The sequence below is a fragment of the Neovison vison genome, chromosome 1 (genome assembly GCF_020171115.1).
Source record: "Neovison vison isolate M4711 chromosome 1, ASM_NN_V1, whole genome shotgun sequence".
Lineage (NCBI taxonomy): Eukaryota > Metazoa > Chordata > Mammalia > Carnivora > Mustelidae > Neogale > Neogale vison.
In genome coordinates, this window is record NC_058091.1 from 23,847,501 (window position 1) to 23,872,676 (window position 25,176).

At 39.4% G+C, this 25,176-nt stretch overlaps 1 protein-coding gene across 1 annotated transcript in view; it reads left to right on the forward strand.

Annotated features, from left to right (window-relative positions):
* Positions 1–22,665, forward strand: part of SNX3 (sorting nexin 3) — a 40,185-nt gene extending 17,520 nt beyond the window's left edge. Inside the window, exons 2-4 of the mRNA XM_044244555.1 lie at positions 13,766–13,861; positions 20,383–20,507; positions 21,874–22,665. Coding sequence (XP_044100490.1) covers positions 13,766–13,861; positions 20,383–20,507; positions 21,874–21,979 — 327 coding nt within the window. The 3' untranslated portion in view covers positions 21,980–22,665. The remainder of the gene's footprint in view (positions 1–13,765; positions 13,862–20,382; positions 20,508–21,873) is intronic.
* The last annotated feature ends 2,511 nt before the right edge of the window (positions 22,666–25,176 follow it).

Genomic DNA, 25,176 nt, shown 5'->3' on the forward strand with positions numbered 1-25,176 from the left:
ACTTAGCAAACTCAAAACCCCAGAAGACCCAAATAATCCAGTTAAGAAATGGGCAGAAGACATGAGTAGACACTTTTCCAAAGAAGACATCCTGATGGCTAACAAACGTGAAAAAATGCTTAACATCATTCATCATCAGGGAAGTACAAATCCAAGCCACATTGAGAAACCTCACACCTGTGAGAATGGCTAAAATTAACAACAGATTTTGCCAACAGGTGCTGGCAAAGATGCGAAGAAAGGGGAACCCTCTCGCACTGTTGGTGGGAAAGCAAACTGGTGCAGCCATTCTGGAGAATAGTATGGAGGTTCCTCAAAAGTTAAAAATAGAAACTATGATCTAGTAATTGCATTACTAGGTATTTACCCAAAGGATACAAAAATACTGATTTGAAGGGGTATGTGTACCCCAGTGTTTATAGCAGCATTATCTACAATAGCTAAACTATGGAGAGAGCCCAAATATCCATAGATTGATAAATAGATAAAGAAGTGGTATACATGTACACTCAAACACATACAATGGAATATTACTAAGCCATCAAAAAGAATGGACTCTTGCCATTTGCAGTTATGTGGATGGAGCTGGTCAGGTCTTAGAAGGAGCAGTTTTATCTGTGTTTTCCTTGATATCTGCCGGAGCACCTTGACTGGGGCTGGAGGATTTATTTCCAAGATGAGTCAGTCATATGGCTGGCTGGCAAGTTGGTGCTGGCACCAACTGGGAGTTCAGCTGGGGCTGTTGATCAGGTCCTGAGTTTTCCTTCATGTGAATAGCTGGACTTCTAACAGAATAGTGTCTGGGTTCCAAGAGAGAATGTCTTTTCGTGAACAGATGCTCCAAGAGGACAAGCCTCAATTCACAAATACTTGGTAATGTACCATTCATCAAAGGCGGTTACATGGCCGAGTCAATAGGGGAAAGGATACAGAAAGCATGACTGACTTCAGGTAACCAAAGTAACCGCCTGCTCCAGTTCCAGACCTCCTCAGTCTAGTTCAGTAGCCTCCCTTGAGGCCATTGTGAAGCATTAGCATTCATAGCCTTTGGCTCAGTTATTTCACCTTCAGGGGTTTGTCTTAAGGAAAGTATATAAATTCCCTGGATCTGTATCAAGGCTTCATCTAACTCTCTCTTCCATAGCATTTTGCCAAGGGTGAGGTAGCTGGTTAATGCAGGAGTTGGGATTAAAACCAGATTGTCTGGTTCCAGAACTGTGTGCTTCATCATTGTTTGACCCACCTCTCATGGAGATAGCGTCTGTATAATCCTGTTAATGATACAAATGAGACTCTCCTAACATATTTAATAAAAATAGAAGTTGTATATATAGAAGTCTGAAAGGATATGTATCAAAATGAAATATCTAGAAAGGAATGTGTATTACTGTTCTAATTTTTTGAATTATAAGGATACTTTTTATGAGCCTATCATGCAAACTTAACCTAATGTATTTTTCATATGTATATTGGTGTGGGTTTTTTTAAAGATTTTTTAATTTTTAAGTAATCTGCACCCAGCTTGGGGCTTGAACTCACAGCCCCAGGATTTAGAGTTGCATGTTCCACAGACTGAGCCAGCCGGGTACCCCTTAAATTATTTTATTTCTACTCTACTTCTTTAATCCCTCCCACCTTCCAGCTTCATGCCATGCATAGCTCTTGAGGGGGAGATCCTGTTTAGATCCCTGTAGTCCGCGTGTGCCTGATGTTGCGTATATAGTTGTTCAGAATACACTTACTGAGTAGGTGCTTAACTAATATTCTTCTGCCGGTTTCCCCGTTACAGTTTTACCTACAATGACTTTGCATCACATTTCCAGTTAGTGTCATAAAGGTTAGTTCCAAATCACTGTCCTTGAAGAGGTAAAATACCATGGCCTGTAATTATCTTGGCTAAACTGAAACGACAGGGTCATCATGCAGATTCCTTAGCTCCCTTTCCCTGTCTCACAGTTAGTAGGTGTAGGGCAGGGGTTCTGGGGCAGTGATTCTCACCCTGGCTGCCCCTTAGAATTGCTTAAAAACCCCGATGTCCAGGTTCCACCTCAGACTAATGCGAATGAGATTCTGTAGGTTGTGGCACTTGGGATATGTGGGAATGGGGGGTGTTTACAGCTCTTGAGACAGTTCTCACCACGAGACAAGTTAGGAAGATACAGAAAATAGTTTTGCACTTTTAAAATAGTTCACAAAAGGTCACAGACTGTTAATAAGCAGTTTTCTTTCAGAAGCCTATGTGGGATGATATAAATGTTCATGAACTATGAGGAACCAGTTTTTCTTTACAGTAGAAGTATTACTGCGGTTTCCTTAAAGGCGAAAACCTTTCATGGGCTCACAAATGAGTCTTGTTGCCAATTCACAAATGAAGAATATGGTCAAAGTAGAAAAAGTATATGGAATTACTTGATTTATGCATTAAAGAAGTCTAGATAATTTCTTCTCTACTGTTTTGGATATTATGCTGTAAAGGATACTTCTTTCATGTGGTACACCTGAAACTAATATCATACTGTATGTCAGCTATACTTCAATTAAAAAAAAAAGGATACTTCTTTTAAAATAATGGGAAATTGTATCACTGGAAAGCCATGTCCTTTTTTTTTTTTTTTTTTTTTTTTAAAGAAAGAAACTAAACTAAATACCTTGGCTTACTGACAATCTACATTTCAAAGGTTCTCTGGACTAAAAAGCTTATTCTTCACTTAAATGACTTCTCCCCAGCCATATTTAGAGTTCATCTAGGTTATAAACCATATCTGCAGTTATTCATGCTGTTCCAGATGGGGTAAAACAAGTATCAAAAGTACTGACGGGAGAGGTAATAGCTTAAGCACTTCTCAGCTTATCCTTTATCTCTAGATGTAGATATTTGGAGAAATGCAGCCGTTTAATGAGAACTGGAGTGAGGCATCCATTTACATCTCTTAGGATTGGTTAAATAGAGTGTGGTCTATTGAGTATACTTTTGATGTTGTTGCCAGTCTCTTTTCTCAAATGTATACATGACACTATCTGAAGAAATACTAGAAACACCTAGTAAACATTTTTCTAATATCTATTGTTGAGCTATATTCATGTGATCACATTTTGAGGCTTGGTTTTCTCTTTGGCTATCAGTGATCATCAGGTTACATATAGGGTATCTGTGAGCTGCTGACTTTTAATAGGTCAGCCTGTGGAAGCATGTCAGCCTCAGGTTTTTGGAGACCAATTTGACAGTTTCCTCTGCTTACATGTGAAGGGAGCACTGATTTTCTAAAATAGTGGTCTGTACCATGGTTTCCAAACTCTGCTCTATAGTGTGTAGTATCTGTTTGGATTTCTGAAGATTTTACTCTGTGTCATTAATAACACCTTCTGGGACATTGGCTGGTTTCTCTCTTATATAAATGGTAGGGTTTAAAATTTTTTATATTTGCGTGCGGTTGCAGCAGTGTTATGTTAGTTTCAGGTGTACGGCTTAATGACTGAGCGTGTCCGTAGGTTATGCCGTGCTCACCACTAGATAGCAGTCGTGCAGTGCAGGCATACAGACATCACGTTTCATCCCTTCGGAGTTTTGTTTCTGGTATATTATTATAACATAAAAGACAATACTGAATAGTTTTCTTCAAGTTTTTAGTCTTAAACTCTTTTCGAGTTTTCTGAATATACCAGGTATCTTGTATAATTAGTCCGTTACCTTGTCATGTGCTCTGCAAAATATATTTTCCTCTTGCAATTGATACACAGAAGCTTGAGAATCACCCTGAATTTCTCCTAAGGCAAGTACAAATATTCTCCTAAGGCTTCATTTTAGCCAGATAGACTATCAGTCCTCTTCTGGATCTGTTTACTAAGTCAAATTGTGAACCAGATGTCCTTAACATATCTGTATGTTGGTGCTATTATTTGGTAGTCCAGTAAGCTCATCTCCTTATGGTTAAAGTCAGGCATATAACTTCACCTAAAAATGTGAATTTCTCCAAGAAGCAGAATTCATTTTATGCTCTGACAGTTCTTGAGCTTTAAATTTAGGTGGATAAATTCCAAATGGCCCTAAATTTTATTATAAGGGCAAGTACAAGAATAAGAAAAAGACTTACTGTAAAGAAGGAAAAAAGGTAACTTTACACTGGAGAAATCTGGCTAACTTAACCTTAATCAGATGACCCAGGAACAAGACAAACTGACATCATGTCTTTCTGATGTGATGTGCTGAGACAGATTCAGCATTCCAGCCATTAGGAACATTACTGCCAGAAATGCAGGACATGTGGCTGGTTAAGAGGAAACAGACAAACTCAAATGTATAATGCATCTCAAATATCTGGCCTTCAGTGTTTAAAATTGTCAGCGTCTTGAATGGCAAAACATCAGGAAGAGTGTTCTAAATTGAAGATCAGAGACCCAACAAGGCAGAGCTTGATTCTTAATTAGATTCCAATTTTTAAAAAGTTCTAAAGGGACAACTGTTAAAGTTGAATACAGACTGTACATCAAATGTAAATATCCTGTATTTGGTCCTTGTTCTGTGGTTAAATAAGAGAATGTTCTTAGGGAATGCACACCAAAGTGCTTAGTGGTAACGGATTATGATGTCTGCAGTTTACTCTCAAATGGTTCAGCAGAAATAACTGCTGCAGAAGATTAAGAAAGCAAATGTAGGGGTGCCTGGGTGGCTCAGTGGGTTAAAGCCTCTGCCTTCGGCTCAGGTCATGATCCCAGGGTCCTGGGATCGAGCCCCAAATCAGGCTTTCTGCTTGGTGGGGAGCCTGCTTTCCTTCCTCTCTCTCTGCCTGCCTCTCTGCCTACTTGTGATCTCTGTCTGTCATATAAATAAATAAAATCTTTAAAAAAAAAAAAAAAAGAAAGCAAATATAACAGTAACAGCAGTTGGTTAAAGGTAAAGGAGGGTATTATAATAGAAATTTTTGCTGATACAAAAGGGGTGATGTAAGAAAAGCAACTTAGACTTTGCAGTTGGGTGCTATGTAGGGTTCTAGCGTGTTTATATGTAATACCTCATTTCATCATTACAACAGCAGTACGAGATAGGGTTATAAGAACATGGCCTGGGCGCCTGGGTGGCTCAGTGGGTTAAGCCGCTGCCTTCGGCTCAGGGCATGATCTCAGGGTCCTGGGATCGAGGCCCGCATCGGGCTCTCTGCTCAGCAGGGAGCCTGCTTCCTCCTCTCTCTCTGCCTGCCTCTCTGCCTGCTTGTGATCTCTCTCTGTCAAATAAATAAATAAAATCTTAAAAAAAAAAAAAAAAAAGAACATGGCCTTTAGGAACCACATATCTAAAAAAAAAAAGAACCACATATCTAATTTATTTCAAAATATTTATCCCTTGAATGATTTCCCAAGCAGTAGAAAAGAAATTATCTGTGCTAGTTCAACTTCTAAACCATTTATTTTTATATACTCTCACACTGTTATCCCCAGTTTATAGATGAGCAAATTAAAAAATAGATTGACTAGCCCAATTCATACAGCTAAGTGACCATGCTGGGATTTGAACCTAGACACAGACTGAGCTCTTAACCACTGTTGTAATATAGAATATCATAAAGTGTGTACTTTTATACTGAATGATTGATTCAGTATAAAATGTGAGATTTTATAAATGTGAGATTCAGTATTAAATGTGAGATTTGACAGAATGAGAAAGAGTAGGGTTACTGACTTTAATTTTCTTTGACTGCAGAAGGAATAGTATGAGTACTATAAAGTTTTGTAAAACAAGATACTAAAATCTTAAATTTTTTTTTTTTATTTTTTTTTTATTTTTTTTATTTATTTATTTTTTTAAGATTTTACTTATTTATTTGACAGAGAGAGATCACAAGTAGACAGAGAGGCAGGCAGAGAGAGAGAGAAGCAGGCTCCCTGCTGAGCAGAGAGCCCGATGCGGGACTCGATCCCAGGACCCTGAGATCATGACCTGAGCCGAAGGCAGCGGCTTAACCCACTGAGCCACCCAGGCGCCCCTAAAATCTTAAATTTTTTTTAAAGATTTATTTATTTGACAGAGATCACAAGTAGGCATAGAGGCAGGCAGAGAGAGAGGAGGAAGCAGGCTCCCTGCCGGGCAGAGAGCCTGATGTGGGGCTCGATCCCAGGACCCTGGAATCATGACCTGGGCGGAAGGCAGAGGCTTTAACCCACTGAGCCACCCAGGAGCCCTAAAATCTTAAATTTGATTAAAATTTCATTTCTTTATTTGAAGCATTGAATTTTTTTTTTTTTAAGATTTTATTTATTTGAGAGAGTGCGCAGAAGCAGGGTGAGGGGCAGAGGGAGAAGCCAACTCCCCGCTGAGCAGGGAGCCTAATGCAGGGCTTGATCCCAGGGTCCTGGGATCATGACTCAAGCCAAAAGCAGATGCTCAGCCACTGAGCCACCAGTGCCCCTGAATGCTTTTCATTTGTATTTTTTCTGTTTTTCTATTCTCTGTTTTCCACTCAGTTGTTTTTCACTCTGATTTCCACTCTGATCTTTATTATTTCCTTTCTTCTACTTGTTTTTAGTTTGTTCTGGTTTCTTAAGGTGGAAGTTTATTCACTTGAGATATTTCATCTTTTTTTTTTTTAAGATTTTATTTATTTATCAGAGAGAGAGAGGGGGAGAGAGCAAGCACAGGCAGGCAGAGGCAGAGGGAGAAGCAGGCTCCCTGCTGAGCAAGGAGCCCGATGTGGGACTCGAACCCAGGACGCTGGGATCATGACCTGAGCCGAAGGCAGCTGCTTAACCAACTGAGCCACCCAGGCGTCCCGATATTTCATCTTTTTTAATGTAGACATTTACAGCTGTAGATTTCCATCTGAGCACTGGTTTAGCTACTTGTTGGGTGACTGTTTGAACCAGTCATACATGTTATAGTTAATAAGTTTCTAAATTTGTATATTAATCATCTGGGGAACCTTTTTAAAAGGCTCATTCCCTAGGCGCCTGGGTAGCTCAGTCATTTCAGCATTGGTCTCTTGATTTCAGCTTAGATCATGATCTTGTGGTTGTAGAACCAAATCCTGTGTCCTGCTTCTGCACTCAGTGTGGAGTCTGCTTGTTCTTCTCCCTCCCCTCTGCCTCTCCTTGAACTTGCCCTCTCTCTTTTTCTCTAAAATAATTGAAATCTTGGGGTACCTTAAAAAAAATGTCTTGGGACACCTGGGTGGCTCAGTCAGTTAGGCATTTGCCTTCAGTGCCAGTCATGATCCCAGGGCCTTGGGATCAGGCCCTGCATTGGGTTCCCTGCTCTCTGGGGAGCCTGCTTGTCCCTCTGCCTGCCGCTCACCCTGCTTGTGGTCGCATGTGCTCTCTCTGTAAAATAAATAAAATCTTTAAAAAAATAAAGTAAGTAAAATCTTTAAAGGGTTCATTCCCCTTGAAACTGATCTAGTTGCTCTGAGGCAGGCCTCAAGACTGTTTTTGTTTGTTTGATTATAAAGACTGTCCAAATTGCTACCATCGGAAAACTTAACCAAGCTATACCCTCAGTGTTATTTGCTCATATGTTATACTTCCATTTAAGAAATTGTTTAAAGGTACCTAGGTAATTCTGAAGCATAACTGGATTTAGGAACCACTGATGGGCACATGGGTGGCTCAGTTGGTTAAACGTCTGCCTTCTGCTCAGGTCATGATCCTGGAGTCCCAGGATCAAGCCCCACATTGGGCTCCCTGCTCAGTGGGAGTCTCCCCACACCCCCGGTCATGTTCTCTCTCTGTTTCTCAAATAAATAAAATTTAAAAAAAAAAAAAAAGAACTATTGATGTCATTGATTTTAGTAGTGGTAAGATACAGAGTGGAGATTTTGGTTTGTCTCTTTCTCTCTGACTTGTTAACATTGCACCATTTATTTATTTATCTATCTTTCTATTTATTTATTTTAATTATTTTAGAGTGGTGGGGAGGAGCAGAGGGAGAGTTTTAAGAAAACTCTGCACTGACCACTGAGCCCCACTAGAGGGCTTGATCTCATGACCTTGAGTTCTTGATTTGAGCCGAAACCGAGAGTCGGATGCATAACCAACTGAGCGACCCAGGTGCCCCCCCCAAAAGTGTCAATAAGTAGTGCTGACACATTAGCTAGTATTTGGGTTGTAATAATTAAAAAGATTTTGGAATGGTGAATAAAATTGGTGGGTTTGGATTTTTTTTTAGATTTTATTTATTTATTAGAGAGAGATTGAGAGAGAGAGCGTGCGCATAACAGTGGCAGAGGGAGAAGGAGAAGCTGATTCCCTGCAGAGCAGGGAGCCTGACTCAGGGCTCAATCCCAGGACCCCGGAATCATGATCTTAACTGAAGGCAGATGCTTAACCAACTGAGCCACCCAGATTCCCTAGTGTATAAAATTGTTTCTACAGACTTAATGAATTCCTGGCAACTTGCTTAGCTTTTTAAGAGGCAGATAATTATAATTCTTTGCTTTTTAAATGTAAAGTTTGGGCCATAGCCCTGACATAGCTTCAAATTATTATTAATACTGGGTTTCTTACAGAGATGCTATAGGAATAGTTGATGTGTTTGTAGGCGCCTCTGTCTTGCTTCAGATTTATAATGAAACAAGTTGTACAACTTTCACAGTTACATGGATGCTATTGAAAAGACCAAGGTTGGGTGCCTGGGTGGCTCAGTGGGTTAACCCTCTGCCTTCAGCTCAGGTCATGGTCTCAGGGTCCTGGGATCGAGCCTTGCATCGGGCTCTCTGCTCAGCAGGGAGCCTGCTTCCCCCTCTCTGTCTCTGCCTGCCTCTCTGCCTACTTGTGATCTCTCTCTCTCTCTGTCAAATAAATTTAATTAAAAAAAAAAAAAAAGACCAAGATTACTCACACTCACCTTCAGCGTTTACTAGTAATAGGTACCTGTGCACATAAATGAAGATTATGGCTTAGTTTATGGTTCTTGCCTGATGATGGGCTTTATTTTACTTATCTCTGATGTTACGGGCCTCTGATCACTGTTCCTACAAATAAAATAACTGTGGTTCTATAGGTAAAATAATAGTAGCTGGCAGAAAATAGTGGCTTCTAGTTTATGCACAGTCTGAGCAATTTAGAACAACTACGGGGGAAATACGAATGTCAGGATGAGAGAATACTAAATGTTGCCTTTTGGAAGTTTCAGAGTTTTAGTCATTTAAATAAGTTAACCATATTGAAGTCTGATTTACATTTTTTTTTAAGATTTTTTATTTATTTATTTGACAGAGAGAAATCACAAGTAGATGGAGAGGCAGGCAGAGAGAGAGAGAGAGGGAAGCAGGCTCCCTGCTGAGCAGAGAGCCCGATGTGGGACTCGATCCCAGGACCCTGAGATCATGACCTGAGCCGAAGGCAGCGGCTTAACCCACTGAGCCACCCAGGCGCCCCTGAAGTCTGATTTACATTTAATTTCAGAATTCACCACTTTATTTCTCTCTGGATAAGACTGTAAAGCATTTTTAAATAAATCTAAAGTAAAATCTATTAGGAACTTTTGCTTTAATTTGCCTCAGTAGTCTGACTCTTGTGCATTTTCTTCAAGCCGGATAAACGTTAGAAGTGGCTAGAACAGCTGTTCTTTTTTGTTTATTTGTTTGTTTAAGATATAATTGACATGGGGCACCTGCCTGGCTCAGTCAGAAGAGTTAGTGACTCTTGGTCTCACGAGTTGTTAGTTTGGGCCCCATGTTGGGTGGAGAGCTTACCTAACTATAAAGAAAACTAAAACTAATAATAATAATAATAATTGACATATTACATTAGTTTCAGATGTACACCGTAATGAGTGATCCCATATTTAGCATACTTTGTGAAATGATCACAGTAAGTCTAGTTAACATCTCCTACCATACATAGTCACAAAAAAATTTTCTTTCTTGGGATGAGAACGGAACCAACTTAGGAACGGCACCCGTTGTTAGGCCCCTCATGCACAAACATGTAGCTAATCTGTCCAGTTCTGTGGCTTCAACTTCGTGGCAGTTTCTCTCTTCTGTTTTTCTATTTCAAAGTTATTTTCCTGTTCAGAGATGTTTAGTAATCCTGATGCTCACAGAGACACACCTTAGCCACATACTCAGGGCATAGTTTAACCTTTTCAGTTTTCCCATGACCTACGCTTTAGTGTACTCAGCATGTAGCTCACACTATTTAACTTTTTGCAAGGTATTCCTACAGTGTGGCTTACTCCATGTGTTAAGAGAATACTCGCCAAATCCAGTATCAATTCCCTTATGCTTTAATTATACAAATGGTATCATAAAATGGTATCATACTGTATGTACTGTTAGGAAACTTATTTTTAAAGATTTTACTTTTTTATGTAATCTCTGCCCCCAACATGGGACTTGAATTCATTACCTGAGATCAAGAGTCACATACTCCAAAAAAAAAGGTCACATGCTCTTAAACTTCTCTTTAACACATCTCAGGCTTTCTGATCAGCCTTTGGCTGAATTTTAGTTTGTAAAAGCTGTATAAAGTTTCACTTATGTTTGTAGCAGTTTTATTAGATTTTGTTTGTTTTATTATCACATGAACAATGCTTAAGTAAACTACTGAGATATATAATTATGATACAATACTGGTATCTTTTTGTGTATGTGGAAATATTTGTAGGATTAATTCCTAGTGGAACTGTTGGCTTAGAGGATATATGCCTTTATTTTATTACTGTTTTTAGTTTCAGGGGTAGAATTTAATGATTCATCAACTGCATATAACACCCAGTGCTTATTCCATCAAGTGCCCTCCTTAATGTCACCCAGTTACCGCCGCATCATCAACGCTTCTCCCCTCCAGGAGCCCTCCCTCAATTTGTTTCCTACAGTTAAGAGTCTCTTACGGTTTGCCTCCCTGTTTTCATCTTATTTTTAAGATCTATGCATTTGAAAGAGTGAGAGGTGTTACCAGAATGCCCTCCTTACAGGTTGCTCCAGTCAACCAGATTTTTCAAGTGTCTGTCCATCTGTCTGTCTCTGTACCATCACTAGGTATTAAAATGTAATACCTGCTGGTCTGAATGAAAATAGGATCTTACTGTTTCAACTAGCATTTCTTGTGTGAGTGAAGTTGGTTGAACGTTATTGGCCTTTAGTCTATGTTCTGCCTGTTTTGTCAGGTTATTCATCTTTTTCTTAATTGGTCTCTAAGTTCTTTACATTTTAATACAATTATCCCTTTGTTTTATGTTGCAAATATTTGTCTACAGTTTGTTCTTGGTCTTTCAACTTTGTTTTTGTTTATGGTGTATGGTATTTTTAACCACATAAATTTTTTGTATTCTTATTCTTTAACCTTCCTAATACAAGCTTCAGAGGGTTAGGACTCCATCTCAGTCTTTACATGTCCTCAACTTACCTAGCACTAGCCCTTTTATAAATGTTCCCAAATTGTAAAAATAGTTGAATCCTCCTAAACCTGTAGTTAACAACAACAACAAAAAAGTAATCACCCTCACTCTTCTCTATTTAGAAAAACAAAATGGAACATTTTATGAGGGTTAAATAAGTTGAAAGTGACTGATCAAGAGTTTATAATCAACAGTGGTTTAAAGAAAACACCTCCACGTTTTTTCATTTTTATTTTGATCAAGTTGTGTTGATCAGGAGGAAGTTAACAGGCAAACTTGCCACTCCAAATGCAATGGGTAAATAATAATAAGAATTACATGATGTGACTTTATTAAAACTTTAAAGCAATCATCATGTAAAGAGAAAGCATAGCCTGCTGAGCAGACTAAATAGAAGAATTTTCTTTAACTGTGAACCTTTTTTATATATATTCTAAAAAAATTACTAGCTAATCATAGAATGGAACGGACTTTTTCGCCTTCCCACTCCCCTTCTATTAAAGTGAATCAGATATAATCATGATTGTGTCAAAAGTTCAAAAGGGAAAATGGAAGGTAAAATGAGCTGAATTGGCACTCTTCCCTCAACATTGTACCTGTAAGCTTGATATGTTGTTTCAGAGATTAACTTTATGGACTTCCGTACCCAGAAGTATGAAAATTCGCAGGGAACTCTTTTCACAAGCTTGATCTTAACGTATTGAATAAAGAGAGCAGCTAATCCCTTTTGTAAAGTAATTTGAGAGGAGGGAATTCAAAATGTAAAATCTCACCTGCAGAAAACACTCAATTCTGTAAAAGCCTTTCTATCTTTAGACACTTACAAAGACTTAATATTTTAATGCGGAAGGGTGAACTTGGTTAAAAAGCCAATGGATGAAATTAGAGAGAAATAATCCAGTGCTTTCTTTCTGGGAATTATCATCCTGCTCCCCAGGGGACCTAATTTTATTCCCTGTGGGGAATGAGAATACCCTTCTGTAAACAGCAAGCCAGCATCTCTAAATATAAGCTTGACTTTTAGTATAATAAGAGTCTTGTTAGGTGCAATTTTGCTCTTAGTCATTAATACAATGAACAAATGTTGTGGTTACCTGGGAAAGAAAATCCAAGTGCTTTTAAACCTCTTGTGAGATTCGGTTTCACGCTTGAAACCTATCCAGTGTTATGCCCAGTAGCATCTGTAGAAGATTCCAAGCTATAAAGTATACAGCATGGAGAAGTTAATACACTTTGGAAAAAACTAAAATCTACTACAAAGTGGGTTTAGGGCCCTGAATAAAAAGCTTTTCTTGTGCTGAATGACAATTATTTATCAGTGGCATTAAGTTTAACAAACGATCGACATTTTCTGAAGAGTAAGGTTTACATGATGGTTGATGGCTCTTCTGGTGACACTTAACTTTTCTTTTCAGTTGTAAAACGGTTTGCTGTTCTACAAGTACGAAGAGCAAATTAGAGACAAAGTATAACCCATGAGTATATAATATTAAATAGCATTTTCAGTATGGTACGGCATTAATTATGTTAGGTCATTTTTGTCCCCTATAAACTTTGTGATATTATGTGCACTTTAAATTCTGTTCTTGCTAAAAAAGTCATGGGCTTCTGCTAATAGCCCTTAATCATGAGCCATTTTAAAGTGGGTTTGGTGGTGTATTTTCTCTTTTTCTAGGGATCAGTAAAAGATAACAAATCCTTTTTATTACTTTTAGAAGTAGACATAAGTGGTCCTTGCAGTCTTGTAAAGAGCAGTCTCCATTCCAGCGTAACCTCAGAGTTCTGGGCATTATGTTTTCAGTTCTTAAACTTGCCCTCAGTCTATAAAGCTGTGGATCTATGAACTCGATCTAATGTGATTGACTCCTGATTTCCTAGTAGTAGTAATAGTGCAGACTTTGCACTCTTTCCCAGCTAGTTTCTCGCATTTTTTTAGAAGACCATTAAACATAATCCTTCATTCATTTCTTTCATTGTGAAACATCTAATCCAGTCATCACAATAAAATATTTTGTATATCATGTCAAAATAGTTAAGGTCTCTTCCCCCCTTTGAGCACTGTATGGTACAGTACTGTCTAAGCCGGACAGCCATCGGAGCTAGCTTTATCCCACTCCTGTCCACTTGACATTTCTACAGCTCACCAAAATAGGAAAAATGCCCTGTATTTACGTAACTGACCTCAGGCAGAATAACCTTCTAAAGCATATGTGCAGACGTGCGTTTTTAAAAGTTGTACTACAGCGTATATAATACAATGTTTAGCCAAGTTTTGTTTTGTTAGAGGCAAAATGTCATCGTAATAACTTCATGATTTTCTTAAGGTAACCAGGCCTGCCATGTGATCAGTTTGACAGACAGATTCCTCGCCCCAGCTCTGTTTTTGAAGTCCCTATCCTGTGCTTCAGCTTAGGAGTGATTTTTTTTTTTTAATTTCAGACAAATCTGCCTATTTTCAAGCTGAAGGAATCTACCGTTAGAAGAAGATACAGTGACTTTGAATGGCTGCGAAGTGAATTAGAAAGAGAGAGCAAGGTAAGAACCATTTGTAATGGGACTTTAAAGCCAAAGACTCTGAATTTTAATGTTTCAGAAAACTGACCTTGAATGAAGGGGGTAAAAGCAAGTATAATTTCTTTTTTTCTGGTAGTTCAGTTTCCTCTTATTTTTTGGGCGATGGGGGAAGGCTGTAATTTTTATTTAAAACTCATTCTTCCCTTGTCTACTTTAGTGGCCCAGTTGAGGCCTTTACTGACTCACACTTGGCCAACACTTACTTCTCAGAACTCTTTTGCTATTACTTCCTTCCTTTCCCTCACCTTCCTCTTCAGTCTTGCCCCTCCCCTTCCCTACACCTTCCTAAGTTTCTCTTCCTCAGTACATCTCATATGTCATTGTATTTTCAGTTCTTTTTCTTTTACTGATTCATAATACACTTTTTCATCGTCACACATGTACATATAACCAGAGTTTTCATAAACCAGCACTTACCTGTGATATGTGCTGATACTGTTCAGCTTAGCTTTCAAATGATGGCCATGGTCTCATTGGTTGCTACATGCAATTTAAAAACACTGCTGTATACTTTGGTAAGAGTTCTCTTCTCTTAAAATTTAGTGGCTTTGGCTGCAAAAAAAATTACGGCAAGGCAAGGTCTCATTCTAATGACCCTAATTTCAGCCTGGTGTCAGAAGGACATCAGAAGTTGGTGTGTTGGAGCCCTGAAGCAGGTGAAGGCTCGCTTGTGCTCATTTCTCAAGTGTGATAAGTTGAAATGGAAGGAAAACTTCCTTAACCAGATAGCTGTGGCTGAATAGAAGAGCGATATATTACACAAATCATAGCATTCTATCGAAATGTAAAGCAGAATCAGTTGGCTCAAAAAAATATCAAAGAATAAAATATCTATGAATAAAACTAGAAATATAAGACCCATGTAAAGAACACTTCAAAACTTTACTGAAAGACAAAAGCATAACTTAATAAATAGAAATGCTACATTCTTGGTTTGGAATATTCACTTTTGAAGATTAATTTATTCTGTAAACATTTGAGAGCTATCCTGGATGTCCTTTGACTTACGGATAGATCTGTGAACACATTAAGACCCCACTTTCATGGTCCTTATAATCTTTTTTTTTTTTTTTTTTAAAGATTTTATTTATTTATTTGAGAGAGAGAGACAGTGAGAGAGAGCATGAGAGGGGAGAAGGTCAGAGAGCGAAGCAGACTCCCCATGGAGCTGGGAGCCTGATGTGGGACTCCAAGATCACGCCCTGAGCCGAAGGCAGTCGTCCAACCAACTGAGCCACCCAGGCGTCCCTCATGGTCCTTATAATCTGTTGGGGAAGTCGGCTGGCGGTGATGGGAAAGCAGAAAAAATAGATATCTAGTATGTCAGATGGTGATATGCTCTAAAGAAAACAAAAACCGGGGCATCTGGGTGGCTCAGTGGGTTAAGTAAGCCTCTGCCTTAGGCTCAGGTCATGATCTCAGGGTCCTGGGATCAAAGAGCCCTGCATTCAGCTCTCTACTCAGCAGGAAGCCTGCTCTTCTCCCCCCCCCCCCCCCCGCCTACTTGTGATCTCTGTCTGTTAAATAAATAAATACAGCCTGTAAAAAAGAAAGAAGGAAAAAGAAAAAACAAACACCAAGGGAAGTAGGGAGTACCAGGAGAGTACTCTTTTTTAGAGTTGTCAGAGGAAGGCCTCACTTAGAGGTGACATTTTAGCAGTAGACCTGATCAAAGCAAAGCATTATCTCCTCTGATAGAAATCTTAGTGGTTTTTTTTTTTTTTAAATAAACTTACAGATTTATATATGAGCTTTATAATCAAAGAGAACCCCAAGAAGAGTCAAAAATTATTTTCAGCATGTACGGAACTCCTGCAGACATCAGAGTTTCTCTTAAGGCTGCAGTAATTAAAACAGTTTGGTATTGCTTTAGAGATAAGCAGATAGATTAGCAGAATGTAATAGAACTTAGGGGCTGACTTGCATGTTTATGGGAAATTTAGTAACAAAAATGACATTGTCAGTCAGTAGGGAAAATAATTTATATTCAGTAAATGGGATTGAAACATTTTGGCTATTTAGGAATAAAAATTTATAACTTACTATATATAAATTATGGATGGTCTGAAGATCTAAATGTACAAAACAAGTTAGGAACATTTTGGGTAACAAATTATTTATGACCACAGGGAAGAATTCCCAGCTTTTTTGAGATATAATTGACAAATAACACTGTGTAAGCTTAAGGCGGGCAACATAATGATTTGTTATATGTATATATTATGAAATGATGATCACAGTAAGCTTAGTTAATATATCCACCTCACATAGTTGTTAATTTTTTTTTTTTATTAACACATAATGTATTATTTGCTTTAGGGGTAGAGGTCTGTGAATCATCAGTCTTAACACAATTCACAGTATTCACCACAGCACATACCCTCCCCAATGTCCATAACCATAACCCAATCACCCTATCCCTCCCACCTGGTTTTTTTTGGTGGTGGTGAGAAAATTTAAGATCTACAGTCTTAGGAACTTCTAAATGTACACTAGAGTATTGTTAACTCTAGTCACCATGCTCTACATTAGACTCCCAGAACATTTTTATAACTGGAAGTTTGTACCCTTTGACCAGCAGCCTGCATTTCCCCCATCCCCCACCCCCTGGCAACTACTAATCTGCTACTCTCTGTTGCTAAGAGTCTCATTTTTTTAGATTCCACACATAAGTGAAATGATGCAGTATTTTTCTGTCTTTGATTGATGGGAAGAAGTGTCTTGATAGGTTTTAGGCTTTGCTTAACATAGTATGTGGTGCCTGGAGTGTTTAATAAACATTTGGGGCATGTAGACCTCACTTCTGGAAAAAATAATGGCTTCAATGACATAGAATTCACATGCCATACAGTTCACCCATTTAAAGTAAAATTAATTGGTTCTTAGTATATTCACAAAGTTGTACAACAATCTTTACAGTCAGTTTTAGAACAACTTAGTCATTCCATAAAAGAAACCCCATGCCCATTAGTAGTCACTACCAATTTCTCCCTTGGCCCCTCCTCACCCAGGCCTGTACAACTGCTAATTGACTTTCTGTATGGACTTGCCTGTTCTGGACATTTCATATAAATAGCATAGAGTATGGAGTCTGATGTGTCTGGCTTCTTTCACTGAGGGTGTTTTTAACATTACTCCCTCATTTTTTTTTCCGTAGTTCATTTCTTTTTGTTGCCAAATATTCTGTTGTATGGATATGCACTTTATTTATTTATTTATTTTATTTATCCTTTCGTCAGTTGGTAGACATTTGGGTTGTTTCTACTTTTGACTGTTGCAGATAACGCTGCTGTGAACATCTGGGACAGGGTTTTTTGGACATATGTTTCTGTTTCTCTTGAGTGTATACGTAGGAGTGGATTTACTGGGTTCTGTGATAACTGTTTAAGGAACTCCTAGACTGTTTTCCAAAGCAGCTATACCATTTTTACAATCCCACCAGTGTCTGAGAGTCCCACTTTTCTCTTTGTCCTTACCAACACTAATATCTGTCTTTTTTTTTTTTTCTTTTAAGACTTACTTGATAGAGCGTGAGTATGTATGCACGCTTTGGGGGCAGGGGGAGAGGGAATCTCAAGCAGAGTCCTGCTGAGTGCAGAGCCCCATGCAGGGCTTAATCCCACAACCCTAAGATCATGACCTGAGCCGACTGAGACGCCCAAGTGCCTCTACAGCTAGCTGCTTTACTGTAGCTGGCCTAGCATGTGTGAGGTGTGGGGTCAGTGTGCTTTTGATTTTCATTTCCCTGAGGCCTGGTGATGTTGATCATTTTTCCATGCACTTATCGGTCATTTATTTATCTTCTGTGGAGAAATACTTTTTTCAGATCCTTTGCCCATTTAATAGAATGTTTTGTCTTGGGACGCCTGGGTGGCGCAGTTGGTTGGACGACTGCCTTCGGCTCAGGGCGTGATCCTGGAGTCCCGGGATCGAGTCCCACATCAGGCTCCCAGCTCCATGGGGAGTCTGCTTCGCTCTCTGACCTTCTCCTCGCTCATGCTCTGTCTCACTGTCTCTCTCTCTCAAATAAATAAATAAAAAATCTTAAAAAAAAAAAAAATAGAATGTTTTGTCTTTTTATTATTGAGTTGTATCTAGAATATATTTAAAAAGTCTTACAAGTTCCTTATCAGACATGTGATTTGCAAAAATCTTGCATTTTATGGATTGTTTTCATATAATTACTGTCCTTTGAAGGTCAATACTGCATTTTAGTAATAGGCCAGTTAAATATCTGAAGGGTTTACTGTGAAGGTTGTACTTGTATTACAGTATTGCTAAAAACAGTTATTTTCATTTACGTATTAGTACTTTTAACCAAAATATGGTTTTTGAGGCTAGAAAGTAGGTGATGTTTAGTATACTCGAACGAGATCGTTTCACACGGCTTAAGCAAAAATAATTTGATGTTGAAGAGGCTCTTTGGAATCTTAGCCGAACAAGCCACTCATGATTTTTGTAGATTATTAATCCTACAGCCTCACCATCCATTTCAGTGACAGCTTTGAATATTATGTTAGGAAGAATATATCTCTGCAGATAACACATAGTAATCTTAAGTTTCATGCTAAATTATGCCCTGAATTAATGGTAGTTATTTGTTTAGTATAGTTCTGGCTTCTTTTTTTAACAATAGCTTTATCCATACAGGTGTGTTTCCCTGCCCATCAGATAGCCATCATACTGGAGCTCAGTTAGTGGTCACAGTCTCTGCTTCTCAGTTGTATGGTCCCTGCAGGTTTTAACACTCAGCTTCCCAAATGCTGATATAGGGAGAGAGATTCGAGAATGCTAAGGCAGAGTTAGGAAGGTAAATCTTCAGACGTCTTAATCATTGGTCTTCTGGGGAGAAGAGTCGATGGATCTGGGAAGGAATTAGGAAGTTCATGTTGGGCATTTGGCTTTCTGTTCTCTTTTGCTTTTATTTTGTTCTTTGCTATTCTGTATGAAGTTGTGTTGATCTTATTTTTTTTTAAAGATTTTATTTATTTATTTGGCAGAGATCACAAGTAGGCAGAGAGGCAGGCAGAGAGAGAGGGAGGGAAGCAGGCTCCCTGCTGAGCAGAGAGCCCAATCCAGGGCTTGATCCCAGGACCCTGAGATCATGACCTGAGCCGAAGGCAGAGAGGCTTAACCCACTGAGCCACCCAGGCGCCCTGTGTTGATCTTTCTTTTTTCACCCTAGTTCATTTCTTTTTGTTTTAGGATAGAAACTGCATCAAGGGTTTAACGTTTATAGAATGCATATAATTTTATTACTGGTGTTTACTGTTTATATTTCTTCTTGTCTGAATTGTTTCCTTACACCTTTTCTGTTTTGTGTAAGATACGGATCCAGCTAAATGGTTAGTCATATAACAGGTCTTTGAGCTTCTGTTTTGTGCCCAGGCTTTCTTAAAATTTTAAGACCTGAGACGGGATCGTTATGTGAAGGCATTAGTAGCTTAAGTTGGTGGTTTTCCACCAGGGGCAGTTTTGTCCCCCAGGAGACATGTGACAATGTCTGGAGACAGTTTTTATTGTCACAACAAGGGGGTGCTCCTGGGTGCCAGCCAGCCTGGTGGGTACAGGCCCGTAATGCTGTTAAGCATTATGCAGTGTGCAAGAAAGCCCTCCCTTGCCCCACCCCAGCCCCAGAGAATGACCTGGTTCAAAATGTTAATAGTGCCATAGTTTGAGAAACCAAACTCGCCTGTGAAATAGAGCTTTTAACTGTTTAACTTTTAAGCTGTTTAACTCAGACAAATATTTGAGCTCCAGGTAATTCCTGATCTGGAGAGAGATCAGTATGAGTTGGTCCTAGAGGACAGTTAGGCTCTGAAGGGGAAAATTAGGATATTCCTTTGTCAGAAGAAAGGAATGACAGGTCCTTGGGGAGAGAGAGGGTAGTGGATGTGGGAGAAAGTTGTTTCTTAGCCTAGAAAATGGTAGAGTGGTGACAGAATTGTTGAGTATTTTATTTTTTAAATGCTGCTCGAACACAAGTAGGAAAGACTATTTGCAGATGGTATGAGGTGGAAGAAAGAGACCATGGACTTCTTACCTGCCCAGGCTGGAGAGGTTTGTTACTGTTGTAATTGAAAGTTGATCGTGGTCTCTGCAGTTTCAACTGTAGGAGCATTGTCTCCCCTAAGTGGCATCTGGACTGTCTGGAGGCATCGCAGCCTTTCCTGTAGCATTGCTCGAGTGTTCTCTTGGTACACTTGTGCCTCGACGGGTTCGGGAGAACGATAATTAAGCTCCAGGCCATGCCATTGAGGAGCCGTACGTAGTCTGATGGGTTATTCTGCGTTTCGGTTATCTTGCCTCCAAACGTTGAATCTTTTTTCAGTGTGTTTTTTACTGATTTTCTTTTATATTTAAACTGGTGTAACAGTGGAATGGCTGTCCTAGTGAACGTATACTTGTCTTCGTGTTATGCTCTATAAATTTTCACAACCCGGTCAGCATCTTCAAGAGCTTTCTTTCCTGTGTTTTTTCAGGTTGTAGTTCCCCCGCTCCCTGGAAAAGCGTTTTTGCGTCAGCTTCCTTTTAGAGGAGATGATGGAATATTTGATGATAATTTTATTGAAGAAAGGAAGCAAGGACTGGAGCAGTTTATAAACAAGTGAGTACTTTCTGTACCTCGAGGTTTAAGAGGGAATAGTGTTCTGAGACGACTTCAGGTGAACACTAGTAGTTTAGGTATTAAGCTGAACGGTAACACTACTTTTCTTTTTGGCCATTTCCTGTTTGTGCCATTTGAATAAAGTAGAAGTATGTAACAAGTTGAAGATCATGTGATAAATATTAACACACTTGAGTGATTAAAATGAGTAGCTTTGTGTTGACCTAAGTTTTGTATTTGTTTTTCATAGTTAATTTATGCAAATTACATTTAAAATTGCAGCATTTAAAAAATACAGTTTTACTTACGATTCTCTCTCATTTAAGGTATGTTCTAGCATGAACAATAAAACTTACAGTACACTTGCAATCACTTTGTTTGATTGCAAATGGAGGTATTATCAGCATGTCTTATGTAAAGGTACACATTTAAAATGTTCATGGCAGAATGTATTTTTTTCAAAATGTAAGAAGACCTGAGATTTTGGTTTTTAAACCAAATTTCTAGCTTTTAATTTTACTCCTTTGGAAATGCAGCAGTTTTTAAAAACCAAAGTAATAGAATTCTGCCAGGAAAGGGATCGCTGTAATTGTGCATTGGCCTTAAATTTGACCAAATAAAATCAAATGCTGGAGAATATGGTTGTGTGAGCTTACGTATTAATCAACACTTCAGTTTTTAACCTAGTAATAAAGATTGAAGATCTGTGAGTGGTTAAACAGGAGGGAAAGTTGTACAACGCCTTAAACTTTTACTTAAGTGCTGTAGCACGTCACTTTTGTTGTCTTACGAACGTGCTTTCCTGTAGGAGAAGGGAACACCGCCAGCTGAGGTGGTTTTGTAATTCAGAGATAGAAGTCTGGTCACCCATCTGTATCTTATGTGTCGTCTGCAATGGAAACCTTTAAAGCAAGCCAAAAAGAAAAAAAGAAAAAACTGGACACTTACACCTCTTTCTTAATATTTTGAGCTTTAGTGAACTTCAGTATATTTCTAATTCTGATCCTGTAGCTTTTCCTTCTTTAAAATGTGTTTGTAGAATTAATGACATGTTTCACTTTTGACATTAAAATTCATTTAGGTTTCTTGTGAATATACCCAGTAATATATAAAGAAGTGAATTGGTCACTTGTTCCAGAAGCAGTGCAGAGCAGGTGATTAAATGTTTTCTAAATGACCCCAGTGAGCCAAAGGAAAGGAAGTATCAACCATTTGCTGAGAGAGCATAGCCTTGTGAGCAGTCCAGAATAACACTTATTATTACTAAATCATACATGCTTCTTCTTAACCTTAGAAAATGTGTGTTTGACCCACCAGGCTTGCTTTTGAAAAATACTGGACTAAGTGTGTGTTTTTTAATTCCTAGGGTCGCTGGTCATCCTCTGGCACAGAATGAACGTTGTCTTCACATGTTTTTACAGGATGAAATTATAGATAAAAGCTATACTCCATCTAAAATAAGACATGCCTGAAATTTGGTGAGAAGGGGCAAAAACAAAACAAAACAAAACAAAAAAACAAAAAAAACACACCTCTCCGTGACTATTAATGGTTCATACGCACCAGTGAAGAAGTTCTAACTAACTCTCAGCATGCCGCACAAAAACTGGTATAACGTGCCCTTGGTATACTAACATCCATATGCTCAGTTTGGTTTGGTTTTGTTTTGGCAGTTGACAAGAAGTTAATTTGCTTTAGTGAAAATCCCTCCTTCCAGCCTTTCTATATAAATAGCTCTTCCTTGCTGTTTTAATGTGGTCCCCATGATCACCTCGCAGACCTGTTACTCCAGTATAACCCGCAGTGTCCTAACTAAAGTTACTGACTTGGTCTTATTTGCACAGTTTTTGTGTCCTGTTCGCTTCTTGAATCTGATTAACTAGAATAATTCTCTTATCCTTTTTAATATGTGATGTCCCTTGACCTAATTTATGTGTAGAAGCACTACACCATTGGTTTCCAGTCCCCTGTGTGTAAGATACACACCTGTGTGCAGAAAAGTCTCCCTTCAGGCTTGTAATACCCTTCACGTGGAAGATTAATGAGGGAAATCTTTATATTCTGTATAAAAACAAAATCAAATTTATATACTAAAATCATTTGTCTAAAAATTTAAGTTGTTTTCAAATAAAAAATAAAAAAGCATTTCTGATATGCACTGATTGTGTTGCCTCCGGCTGCTTCCCCACCCCCCACCCCCTTATGGCTTTCCTGCTTAACTCACTGTTGAGAGGGATTATTTACTAATTATATACTTCTCATTCCTGTAACTCCATTCCTCTTAAACAGTGGTGATATCAAATATGCTACCACCCTTTGAATTGGGGTATTTTCTTTTATACAACAAAAAAAGTGATGTACTAGAAAAAGCATTCCTTAAAGCTTACTGAGTTGTTATGAAGCACTTTGTGTATTTGAAAAATGCTTTATAATCTTAAGTCATTCTTCTTAAAAGGCCTCTTAAGATAAGTCAGTACTGTGCCTCCTATTTTTCACAGGAATTTTTTTCCTAGTTTTCTGAGTGACTTGTTTAAACACACTTAGCAAGGGAATAATAACCCTTTTCTTGGTCAGCAGAGTCATGCTTTCTCTTTAATTTGGTTTGGGGTCGTGGTACACTTCATCCTCTTTGACCAAAGCAGAGGGGCACAATGTTCTAGCCTGACTTGTGTAAGTGATAAGAAGCCAGAAAATGAAGGAATCCTTGCTCTCTAACTTGTGTTGTAGCCAGACCATTGCAGTCAGAATGTGGTCTCTAATTTGAGTCTATACAACATCTGGTGGTTTGGGGGGTCTCGTTGTGACCCAGAGTTAAACCCAAGGTAAGGAAAGTTAGTCCTCCCACTCCAGAGCTGTCTCTGGAAACAGTTCAGTCCATTTGAGAGGAAACCAGCTTAGGTCTGGGCCAAACTAGGATGTCCACCAAGCAGACTGGAAGTCCTAGGAATTAGAGCTGCCCTCTAATTCCTTTTGTTGCTTAAATAATACTTCACAATTCCATAAACTGGATATTTCACTTACTATAAATTAAGGTACAAAGCTAAACAACAGGTGATTTCAGTGAGCTGGAGAAGTAACATCAAAGGCCATCGAGTTTTGGTATGCAGGATGAGCAGTGGCAGCTCTGAATTCATTCCTTTCAAGCAGGTATGGTTTTGCCCCCAAGGCACATGTCGCACTATCCCAAGACATCTTCGGTCGTCACAATTGGGGACCGCTGCCGACTGTAGTGGGCGGAAGTTAGAGACACCGCTGAGCCTCCTACAATGCGAGGGGTGGGCTCCTATGTCAGAAAACACCAGGAGTACAGAGGCTTCCACTCACTGGAATTCTTTTGATTTTGGTCATTTACAGACAAGGAAATAACATGGCTTCGGAGGGATGGTATTGGCCTGCTTATTTTTAACCTCTACAATTGCCCAAGGGCAGGCATGTTCTTAGAAAGTTGAAGTTAGGTGAAAAGTTGCTTATTTCAGATACGTTTTTGCCTGATGTGGGAAAGTTCTTCTCAGGGTTGTGTCAGAGAATTGAAGCCATGGTCCCTATTAGAATAACACCTTTGAGGCGCCTGGGTGGCTCAGTTGGTTAGGTATCCCATTCATTTTTTTTTTAAGAAGATTTTATTTATTTATTTGACAGAGAGATCACAAGCAGGCAGAGAGGCAGGCAGAGAAAGAGGGGGAAGCAGGCTCCCTGCTGAGCAGAGAGCCTGATGCGAGGCTCGATCCCAGGACCCTGAGATCATGACCAGAGCCAAAGGCAGCGGCTTAACCCACTGAGCCACCCAGGCGCCCCAGGTATCCCACTCTTGATTTCGGTTCAGGTCATGGTCTCAGGGCCGTGGGTTGGAGCCCCACTTCCAGGCCTCAAGCTCAGTGGGGAGTCTGCTAATCCCTCTTCCCTGTGCCCTGCCTCCCGGATCGTCGTGTGTGCACGTGCACACTCTCAATTCTCTGAAGAAAAAATGAAGTGACACCTTTGAGCCTGTGAAGTAAAAATGCAGGTGCTGTTAACTCCCACCTTAAAGGAGGAGGTTCTAGAAGTCCTTAAGGCTCTTCTTAGAAGCAGAAATTAACCTGGCAGTGAGTTGTGATGTAAGAGCCTCTCAGTAATTGCCTCGTCTCGGCTGTTAGTTGTGAAGCATCAGCATCAGTATTTAAAGCCTCCGGTAACTTACAGTGGTGGGAACCGGATGTAAAATCCTTAGCACAGCGGTATCTGGGACACGTAAAGACTTCGTTATCTGATGGCAGTGCTCATCATTGAAACCACCACTAAACCCATGGCTGTTCCTGCATAGGTTCATCTCGTATTTATTTGGCTTCCTTCTTGGAGGTTCTGCCATCCATGCCCCTCAGTTGAGGTGATGACCTCTGAGAGGGGACGCAAGGGAGGATCTTTGTATTACATCGTGGGGCTTTTGAGCCCCGCCCTCTTGGCGATTACAAGCCCTTGTGCTGCTGCTGCAGCCCGCTCTGTCAGTGTCGGGTTGCGGGAGTGAGGATAAACAGCCACTGGAGAGAGGAGGCTATTGGCCTCTAGACCTTCACAGAGAACAGTGTGACATCTGGATGGACAGATAGCGTGGCACACTGCCGGGCACGTGGGTGGGCTGCTCGGTGGATGCTGGCTGTGATGATGACAGTGGGCCAGTGCTGGGCCTGAGAAA